The sequence below is a fragment of the Malurus melanocephalus genome, unplaced genomic scaffold, assembly GCF_030028575.1.
Source record: "Malurus melanocephalus ecotype Western Australia unplaced genomic scaffold, MMel_1.1 scaffold_567, whole genome shotgun sequence".
Classification (NCBI taxonomy): domain Eukaryota; kingdom Metazoa; phylum Chordata; class Aves; order Passeriformes; family Maluridae; genus Malurus; species Malurus melanocephalus.
This window is the reverse complement of record NW_026623799.1, coordinates 263,018-273,280: the sequence shown is the minus strand read 5'-3', so window position 1 is coordinate 273,280 and position 10,263 is coordinate 263,018. Positions and strand designations below refer to the sequence as shown.

General features: G+C 51.1%; 1 protein-coding gene and 1 non-coding gene across 6 annotated transcripts in view; both read right to left on the bottom strand.

The window, feature by feature from the left end:
* Window positions 1-14: 14 nt before the first annotated feature.
* UBAP2L (ubiquitin associated protein 2 like) overlaps window positions 15-10,263 on the bottom strand; it is a 29,437-nt gene continuing 19,188 nt past the window's right edge. For 4 of the 5 annotated variants that reach the window (XM_057382408.1, XM_057382409.1, XM_057382407.1 and 1 more), the window contains 15 exons: window positions 9,839-10,116; window positions 9,413-9,585; window positions 8,396-8,585; window positions 7,750-7,804; window positions 7,130-7,304; window positions 6,857-6,929; window positions 6,074-6,269; window positions 5,878-5,966; window positions 5,177-5,230; window positions 4,497-4,578; window positions 3,147-3,364; window positions 2,953-3,058; window positions 1,778-1,845; window positions 1,297-1,494; window positions 15-352 (listed from right to left, as the gene is read on the bottom strand). In XM_057382408.1, the coding sequence (XP_057238391.1) occupies window positions 257-352; window positions 1,297-1,494; window positions 1,778-1,845; window positions 2,953-3,058; window positions 3,147-3,364; window positions 4,497-4,578; window positions 5,177-5,230; window positions 5,878-5,966; window positions 6,074-6,269; window positions 6,857-6,929; window positions 7,130-7,304; window positions 7,750-7,804; window positions 8,396-8,585; window positions 9,413-9,585; window positions 9,839-10,116 (2,051 nt within the window). In that variant the 3' untranslated portion in view covers window positions 15-256. The remainder of the gene's footprint in view (window positions 353-1,296; window positions 1,495-1,777; window positions 1,846-2,952; window positions 3,059-3,146; window positions 3,365-4,496; window positions 4,579-5,176; window positions 5,231-5,877; window positions 5,967-6,073; window positions 6,270-6,856; window positions 6,930-7,129; window positions 7,305-7,749; window positions 7,805-8,395; window positions 8,586-9,412; window positions 9,586-9,838; window positions 10,117-10,263) is intronic. The other variant, XM_057382411.1, reaches the window with a different exon arrangement.
* LOC130583231 (small nucleolar RNA SNORA58) lies at window positions 4,677-4,811 on the bottom strand. Its single transcript, XR_008966409.1, has one exon. It is a non-coding gene; the product is annotated as a small nucleolar RNA SNORA58 (small nucleolar RNA).

Sequence of the window (10,263 nt, the reverse complement as noted above, 5' to 3'; positions counted from 1 at the left end):
TGAATGCAGAGAGAGAGAAAAAAAAAAGGAAAAAAAAAAAAAAAGAAAAAAATACAAATTCTATATTACATACAACAGGAAAGTGGCTGAAGACAGACAACGCAGAGGTGCCTGCGGCCTGCCCTGCGGGGCCCTGCCAGGGCTGGGGGCCCAGGTGCTCCCCGCCACAGGGCTCTCTCCTCCCTGGGATCCTTCGTCGTCATTGGGGTCGCTGGGATTCTCTTCTGGAAGCGAGTGGTGGCGAGGGGGCCCGGCCTCAGTTGGCACCCCAGCTGTAGCTGTTGTAGGCGGACTTGTTGGCCTGCGATTTCTGGGGGATGGAGCTGCCTTGGCTGCGCTGCCCGGAGCCGCTCTGCAGGAAGGGGCAAAAGCAAAAGTGGGTGGTGAGTGCAGGGGAAGCAGCYYCAGCCTAMTCCTACTCCAGAAGAYGGCCCTGGGCAGCAGCTCCTCRGCACCYGCTGATCCWCCTCAGCTCAGCTGAGCTCCCTGGCACAGGGGCTGCCTTTGGCACTGCACAGCTGTACCATCTGTGCCCTGGCAGCCCCAGCACCCTCCCCTGGCTCTGCACCTTCCTCCAGGCCAGCAGCACACAGGGCCAYGGGGAGCTTGAGCTGGCCACTGAGCAGCAGGGAGACAGGGAAGGGTCGGTGTGGGTTTTGTCTGCGCGCGGCGCGTGTGTGTGCACATCCTGACTTGGCCTCTCTGCTCACCTCATGGGGCCACGGGGGAGAAGGAAGGGGCTATGTGATCCTTAGGGGAGCCTTAGGGGTGGGGGCAGACCCCAGGGCAAGTGCAATGCATTTTCAGAGAGTTCATTACCTGATCTTCCTGCTGGCGTTGGCAGCACAGTATCATCTGCAAATATGGAAGCTGTTGCAGTACCAGGATATGTAAAATAAAGGGACAAACTATGACAGTAGAAATCCACGGTTAGACCTGAAAGCTCCTGCAGGGTTGTGGCTATGGCRAGTAACCCCTGTGGAGCTGCCCCTCTGAGGATGGGAGAGGTCGGGGTGCCCCAGATTTGTCTGTGTGAGGGGGCACTACCTGGCCATACRTGGTGCAGCCAGCAGCAGGGGGGTTGTGCTGAGTACCCACCCCGGCAGAGTGCACCCCAGGCCTTCCTTCTCACTCTGTCCTTGTRCCTTTGGCCCTGTGTGTATGTGAAGGTGTGAGCATGTGCGTGTCACTGCGTGTGTCCGCCGCAGAGCATGAGGGAGGGAGGCAGGGAGGGACAGGGGGAGCTGAGGGGGAGCAAGAGCCCTAGGAGATGCCCCAGCAAGGGGCATTGCTTACCTGCCCGTCCTGCTGCAGGTGGTGGTGGAGGATCTGCGAGTGTGGCTGCTGATGTGGGGTCAGGATGTGCATGAAGGGGGTGGGGGGATACGCCGCTGCCGTYGCAGGGTTGATGGGGCCGCCGCTGCCCAGCGCCGAAGGCAGGTTGAAGGAGGCTGCTGGGGTTCCAGTGTGAAATCCCTGCTTCTCGAAGGATTGCTAAAGAGGAGATGCCAACGGTGGAATAAGGGCTGGGAACAGGCTGGCAGTGTGCCCCTCCCCATCTCTACACATCAGGCTCAGAGTCAGCGTGTAGTGCAGACATTGGATAGAGTCTCTTATGGCTCTTTCTGGGCTTGCAATTGGTCTAAGCTGGGAAATGTCAAGCATTTCCCTTCTCCCTGGCTMACTGATCCAAGGGGAAGAGACCTTATTGCCCAGGGAGGCTGTCTCAGAGCTTGGCTTCTCCCCAGCAATGCAAGGAGCACTCACAGACACTAACCTGAGTTTTGGAGTAGACAGAGCCCGAGATGTCCGGCACCCCTGTATTACTGGATGTCACGGATACACCTGGGGAGAAGGCAGAGGTGGGTGTTAGGCAGAAGCTGCTTGCTGCAAATGCCAGCAGCACCTGGTGGAGAGCTTCAGTGGTCAAAAGTCTGCAGATAGATTGGCCTGGGCAGCCAGGCCCTGGTGTGACCACATGCAAAGCACCCATGAGTGTAAATTTTGCTTTGGACACATGGTTTCAAAATGCCTCCAGGAACCAGCTAAAGGGCTGGCTGTCACTCAGAGAAACATAGAAAAAAAAAAACAGTTCTGAGGAGAGCTGGGGAATACAGGAAACAGAGGGAAACAAATCCACAGCATGTGGCACAGCAGCAGTAACAGCCCAAAAGCTCTTTGGGGGTGAAACAGGCAATTGCATGTAAAGGTAACTTGGTTGTAGTCTGGGATGGCTACTGCAGTGACTGATAACACAAGTTTCACAGGGTGTTGGCTGTCTGTAAGGGTGGCCCAGAGGACACCTCAGCCATTATTTAATGTCTGGAAAAAGTGCTGAAATGAAAGCAGTTTGAAGGACTCAGCACCAGATTACCTGGTACAAAGCTGAAATACCTTTGCAAAGAGAAAACAGTACYTTGAAGGACTCTAATGYAGTRAATAAAGAGGCCAAGGGGAATTKAAACACTGGAAGAGGGACCCAAATRCAGCCCTGCCTAAGTCAGCCAAACACCAAGTACCAAGACAGGCAGCAGGTTCATGACTTTCCCACATCTTTAAGTCAAGGACACTTCCCTAGAATAAATGTCTGCAAAATACTGATGGGAGACAAGTTCAAATGCAGAACAACTGCTGTTCCGTTAATCACATACGGTTAAAAAAACAACCCAAACAAAGCCAAACAATTCAAAAGTTTAAGCTTCTGACGGGTCCAAGGCTCCAGACAGCTGACTGCAGGGCACAGAGGAGGGCATGAAGTGATCTATAACCCCCAAACCTGCTCCAGACCTGGATGCAGAACAATCCCAGGCCTTTCCAAGGATAAGCAAATTACTTGGGAGTGGCACCTGGTATTTTTCTCCATTACAGCCCTAAGATAGCAGTCCCTACCACAGCCAGTGAAACTGGGAGCAAGCCCTGCTGCTGTGGAAGGTGCTCTGGTGGKTCTCTTACCAGTGCTGTACCCATGAGAGCCATAGCCACTGGGCTGCTGGAAAGGGGTTGCTGATGCGTTGACGCTGACATTCACACCATGCTGCTTGGAAGAGGTAGGAGCAACCTACACAACAGAGAGGAACAGAGTGAGGAGAGGCATTGCTGTGCCACCCTTCTGTCCAAATCCCACCCCTTGCCTCCAGGAAACTCACAGGGAACACGGCGGGCCCGTACTGGAAGGTGCTGGGGAGCCCTGGTACCCCTGTGTAGTATGGCAGACTGGTGTAACTGTAGCCAGGAGGCAGCGCCGGGTTCAGGAACGTCTGCTGTGTGGTGTGGTGAGTCTGGGTCTGGCTCTGCTGAGGCTGTGCCAGAGTTGTTGCAGGAGCTGGGGAAGAGGCATCACCTCGGCCAAATTTTGTTAAGTCACCTGAAATAGAGGAGGTGAGAGAAGGATGAAGAACAGATGCTAGATCCCAGCTCATTCCAACTCTGCCCAAAGGTGACGCAGTCTTTTGATAAACAGTGACTTGAATCACGCTCCCTCCTGCCACTGCCAAGGACTGTGGCCCTCACGAGCCCTCAGACCTTTGCACACTGATAAGGTGAAGCTGTTAATTGCTCCTTGGCCCTAACAGGACTACAGAGGCAAAGGGAAGCCCACAGTAGCTAACACAAGTGCCACAATCTGGCACTGGATAGACCTGCCAGCAGAGCCTGATGCTAGAGCTGTCCCTCATCCCTTTCTGTGCACCAGCAGCAGGACTGAACACAACCCAGATCTTTGCTGGGCTGTGCAGAGCTTGGGGAAGCTCCCTGTGCTGATCTTCATGAGCACCTGCTTGGCTCTTCCACCAAACACTCTCCTATTCAGAGCTCACATAGAGCCATGCTCGGAGCTTCCCATTGCAGTGTCAGCTGAGCAAAAGCACTTCCACAAACCAGCTCCTGACAAAGCTGAGGAGAAGTGGTGCCAGAAAAGGAGTGAACCTCAAAGTGCAACGATTCCTAAAGCATCTGAAAGCTTAGCACAGTCACTGCCCACTGTGGACTGGCAGTGCATAAATGCACTTACCAAGATCAGTGAGAGGTCACACACTCACAGGGTGCTTGGGTTGAGTTTGACAGGTCCCAAATTTCTCACTTGCTTTCTCCATGAGACTGTCTCATAGAAAAAACACGTGATTTCTCCATATTTTGTGTTTCTTTGTATTTTTACACTCAGTGCTTGAGAAGCACTGCTTACCACCTGCTTCACAAGCATCAGGAAAGCAGYACCCCAGTTGTAGGCCTTGCAGAATCCTTCAGCCCTTCCTCACTCCCTTTCCAACTGCCCCATTAACTCCTACTTCGCCCACCTCTTCCCAGTGTCAGACCTYGACACAACCAGATGCCCAAAGGAAAGGCAAGAATTTATCTATGAGAAGCATGCTCYAAACCAAAAGCAGTGCAGGAGGCACAGTGCAGGTGCAGATGTAGCTCCAGTGGACAAAGACACAGGACATTAGTAGAAGCAGCTCAAACCCTGATGGGATGGGAAGCAGAGCAGTCTTTTTCCCTACCAGAGTATGGATTGCTGCTCAGGCTGCCATCTCTTCCAGTCAGTGGCGTGGTGGGTGTAGGGAATGGGATGCTGTAGTAATCCTGATGAATAAAAACACAAGAAGATGTTTTGTCAGCTCTGTCCAAAGTGCAAAGCAGTATYATTTGGGAGAGAGGAATTTCTGTACTGCAGCTGCAAAATATGTCTGAGTGTTGCAGTTCAACCAGCCACATCCAGGCTGATCACAACCTACAGCAGCCCCAGGTTCTTGTAGCATGCACCATCCCCCTCATCTGGCTATTAGAAGAACCAGATAAGGTCTACTGGTATGCAGTCCTTAAATTGCCTGGACCTTTCACCCCTGCTTCACAAGACAATGGACATGTCCTACTGCTAAATAAAGCCTGTTCTCATTAGGTATTTAGTCACTGGCTGTGTCATGGATCAGAGGTGAACCTCTGTAACAGCCCTGCTGTTATAACTCACGCTCCCTGGCCTCACCAGGGATACTGCTTTATGATGAACTCATGCTCCCAGYTCCCCACGTGCCAAGGAGCAACTCATTAACCCCTCAGTGCTGCTATGGAGAGGTGCATCCACTAAGCAGCCCATTTTGCCAGCTCTTCAGGACAGCTGACCTGTCCCACCCCATGCAGCACCAGTTGAAGTGGCATGTCCCTGCCACTCTGCAGTACTCACCAATGGGAATCTTGTCTGGAGCATTTGCAAATCATCATATCCGTACACCTGTGGCTAAAAAAAAGAGCCAGAGATGACTTTAGGGACATGGACTAAAAGACACCTAATTTTAGGTTAAACATTTAGATAAATGTGAGAGAAAGCCAGAAGCAGATGGTCAGCAGCCACACAAGCCACCAGATAGAGACAGCCAGTCCCTACATGGTTGATGCTGCTGGAAGTTTGTGTGAGTTGCCCAAAGGAAAAGTGCTCCAGATCACAAAGCCACTCAACAGTTTTTCTCTGGAAATCACCCCAAAACTGAAATCTGTCCTCACCTTCAGGAGAGGGTGTGACACACCCCTAGACTTTGTGGCTGTCGCTACCCTTGCCCTGACTGTTCACCCTTTATCACACCACGTTTCTAACACAGCTCTGTGCTTTCACACAATGTGCTCTGCCCAAGGGCTCCTCAAAGGCTGGGGAGGCTGCAGAGAACAGGCACACAGACTCTGCTCTGGGGTGATCAGGACACATATTTACCCCCACGGGCACATGGGTATCATGGAAAAAACACCAGGTCCAAACTCCACCTAAGTCTAAGGCAGCCCTGTTAGACTATGCCACAGTTTTTGGTTACCCCACTATGCTACATCCCTCCCTGCTGCAGAGGGTACTGGRAGGGACATGCTGGCACTACACCACTGCAAAGTTCCACTCACCGGATAGGCATGTAGCAACCCTGGAGCCATGATGTATGGATTAGGCAACAACGGTGGGACTCCAGGAGGGAGATTGGGAGGGGCTTTTCCTGGAAAAGGAAAGTGAAAGGAAAAGTTCCACAGGGAAGCAGACAACAGAATTTTACTCTCTTAGCCCTCACACCTTCCTCTGATACAGCAGGACTCAGGAAAGTACCTGATGTGGTTGCAACGGAGCTGCGAGTCGAGGCCGTCACCGTGGAGTTGCTGCTGAGGCTGAGCCCCAGGCTGCTGACACTGCTGAGGCTGGATGAAACACTGACAACTGGTGGGGCAGCTGACACCGTGCTGGAGGAGGTGGAGAAAGTACTAGCAGAAGAATGGAGGCTTGCTTCACTCTCCACACTTGTGTGCTAGGAAAGGAAGGGAGGAGAGTCAGGGGACCAGGCAGATGGAACCAAGGGCACAGGTACCACTGTCTGTGCAGACCACTGATGGCTCTGCATCTGGACATTTCCACAGTTAACCTGACTTAAGTCCAAAATCCTGACAGCAGCCAACCCCTAATGCTAACAAGCCTCTCTCCAACACATCTGTCTGATGAGRGGAGCAGAGCTTGACACCACATTTGCAGCATGGAGATTTATTCGCTGCACAAGCTGATACCCAGGAACTCCACTGCAAGAGCTCCAGCAGTAGAGATGTTTTGTGACACTGCATCAGCTATCAGTTTGCTCTGACATGTGGCTGTGACTCTGCAGCACCTTCARAGGTTACTACAGGCTCAAAAGAAGGTGCTGCTCAGTCAGAAACAGGCAYGGTGTCAACAGCCTCGAGCCACAGGTGCATAGACAGTGCTCTGACATAACCTGTGTCCTCTCTCTCCACACAGCATCCAGCAGGACAGCCAGCAGCCTGGCAGATCCTGTCACAACCCCAGCAGACCCCACCAGCCAAGCAGAAACAGGACACACAGTGCAAAGAACACACCCAGACTCACCAAAAGAGTTGAAGTCGATGTTCGCCCAGAGGATGTGGATGAGGACAGACTGTTCTGCTGGGTGGGTAATGCACTGCAGGAGGAGAAATAAAAGGGTGTCAAACCAATGTGAGAGAGTCATCATTGGTWGCACCATCCCATTTCCCATCTGCTTGAATGGGATGAGCCATCTTAGTCTTCCCCATTGCATGAGACAGACTCTGATGCCTACTATAGAATCCTGCTTCTAGTTCTTCTTTAGAAATCTACCCCCACCCTTCCCAAGTCACACACCTGCTGAGCTGAGCAGTGGTTGTACTGGGGAGCTCCTCACTGTGGCTCAGGCTGCTCAGAGCTGTTGCATGTTGGCTGGCTGTTGTCAGCAAGGACGATGCAGACACCCCATCGTTGAGAGGTGCAATACTGGGAGCAGAGGGGGAATCGGATTTCACTGCAGGGCCTGTAGCACCTGAGAACCAAAGCTTTTGGTTAAGGGCAGCTACTTGCAACTTCCAGAGGATGACAAGGACAAGGATCAGCAAGTGATCAGTCAGAGAAGCCAGGAGATTTGGGGCTTCTTTCACTGCTGCCAGCCAGTCATCCACTTATGATTGTGTTCTATGTCTCACTTTACCCCAACACTACCATCAGCTCTGCAAAGAGCTTCAACATCTGCAGATWAGGTGCCTTCCACACACAAAGCAAATTATTGACATAGGTGGTCCTTCAAGGATCTCAAGGATTCATCAGCAGAAAGCTGAATGTTTCAAGGCAAGCAAATAATCTGAGTGGCAGCAATTAGTCCAGACAGGAAGGAACTTGCTATCAGCACAGATAAAGTTTCTCATTCAAAGCAGAGAACATGATCAGAACACAAGAGATGCAGGACACCTGCTGCACTGACAGACTCTTACCTTCAACAGCCTGTGTAGTTTGTAATGGCGTGGGTTGTACAGAACTGAAACCATTCTGAGGAAGAAGAGAGAAAAGGAGTATCGGGCATTAGAGCTGCTCATTTTCAGAGGCAGAGCAAGTGTCAGCTCTCTCCCACACTCCCTCAGCAGTTATGAAAAGCTCCTGCTACCAACATATGTGCTGGGGTCAGTCCCAAGTCTAGCCCCATGCCAGCATGACCCCCAAGTGTACATTAGAGAAAACAGTGCAACAAGTTTCTTTGCTGCTCATAGTTAGACTGCCTCAACATCCTCAACCCAAATTCATTAGCCAATCCCAATGTTACTGAACTGGTGTGCAGCATGCAAGAATCAAATCCTTAAGACAAAACAAAATTCTCTGGCTGCACACCCCTCTCTAGCAGGGTAACYCTGCATGACACAACACATGCCCTACAATCAGTTTGACTGCTGTTAACCCCAGTGGCCCAGGTCCAGGCACAAAATGCAGCTGGAGCAGCCAGAAGAGAATTCTTGTGAAAGCCCACGAGTCACACACTGAGGATGGAGGATCACAGAACCATTTGATAAACCACTCAGCTTCCCCTGAGACACCTCACATACAAGGCTYACTCAGCACAACAGGTGAACAAAGCTGTTCTCTTACCTTAGCCTGGGTCAGATCTTTCTGGGGCGAGGAGGAGATAGAATTTGGGTATCGCCTCGTCTGGGTGGATCTCTGTTCATACAGTGGTCCCTGAGCACTATTCTGGGAGGTAAATGTTGCTGTCTGTATTGTGCCACTCTGGTAACCAGACTCCTGGCTTTGATTGGACGAAATTGTGGATGAAGATTCACTACAAAAAAAACAAAACAAACAACAACAAAATTTTACATTTTCCAGCAAAACAGTCCTGTTGTAAGCTGCTGACCCAGACTGKGCTCTTCACTTCGAATACTCAAGATAAAAAGCCCCAAGCATCCCTATAAAGGCACCACATGAAGCAGCCAAGCCAAGAAACATGCYTAGAGAGCAGGGCTAGCCCAACCATGGACATCCAGCTGTGCCTTAGGTAACACTTCATGAGCTGCCAGCACTCAAGAGACTGGCCAGTTACTAAGGGTCAGTCCAACAGAAGACAAACACTTCATTTTGACAACTGCCATCAACATAGATACACATACCCCACTGTGTCCCAGTTTGCCAGGCAAAAAGGACAAAGCACTGTCTTGGTTTGAAAGACAGGTGTTTTGTTAATAAAGGCAGGGACTCTCTACTTGGAGTGGTGGATATGACCTCCCTTCTTTCTGACTTATTATAGCTTTGAAAAAAAAATCACGGGCTTTTAGGTAAGAATATGGGGRAAAARGAATAACAGTTTGCACAACAAGCACTCAGAATTCGTTCACCGGAGACATGGAACAGTTGTGCTGGGGAATCCCCTCCTGTGTTTCCAACACAGTTTAAGGGCAGCTGGAAACTGCTTTCTGTGCAAGTACYGCAGGTCAAAGAGCCACAGAGCCGCTCAGTGAGTGTGCAGGTAACTTGTGCTTTGCTGTTGCATACATTGTCCCCCCTTTGTGACCAAAGAACAGTCAGAAAGGGTCTACTAGTATGCAGAACAACTCAAGACCAGTGAGCTCCCAAAGCTGCCAGCTTGGATGAATGTTTCCCAGTCCTCACCTGGCCGAGCTGGTGTACAGGCTGCTCTGAGACTGGCTCACAGCAGCACTGGTTGTGGGCGTCGATTCGTACTCGGCAAGAACAGGCTCTGAACCAAACTGTAACGCCCCAAACTGCAGGTTTAGCCCTGAGATATCCGAGGAGCCAGGCATTTCCACTGCAAGTGCAGGAATCTGCAAGGAAGGAACAACACAACGRGTTAATCATTCTCTGCAATTAGCCCAGAGAATGGCTTCAGTAGCCACGTTTCCCAGCACACAATGGCAGTTACAGGTTTGCAGCCTCTGAATTACACTGTTCAATCCAGGCAGACACACAGCTCCACCACCCACACAAACACCCAGTGCTGACAGCAGGAAGGCCAAGCCCAGACCTCCCCTCAACAGCCCAAATGGATTTTTCTCCAGCTCTAACACTGGTCTGCACCTTTGATGTTAATGATGCTTTTTTCTTTTGCTGCTTCAGCTTCTGCTGKGCTGGCTGGGGACTTGAAGACTGGTTGTCCGAGGACCCTGGGGACATCTGGGGAACAGGATTGGTTTTGCTGGGCAATGGAGAGGAAGGGGGWGCCGGCGTGGTTGTGGAAGCAGTCACCACAGGCTGTTTCTCCTGCATGAACACTTCTATCATGGTTGAAGTTGATGTGAAGCCCTGACGCTTGGTGAAGGGACTATGCACGGAAGAGTCTGTTGGGTTCTTGAGATCTATGGGATAAGACAGAGGTGAGTAAGCAGAGTTTCCTTAAAAATAAATCCATTTCTGACACTTACTAAGAAAAATAAATCCATTTCCTCTGTATTTCATCCTGAAGCCTGTTGAAATCAGRGAGCAGAGAACTTYGGCATCTCTGC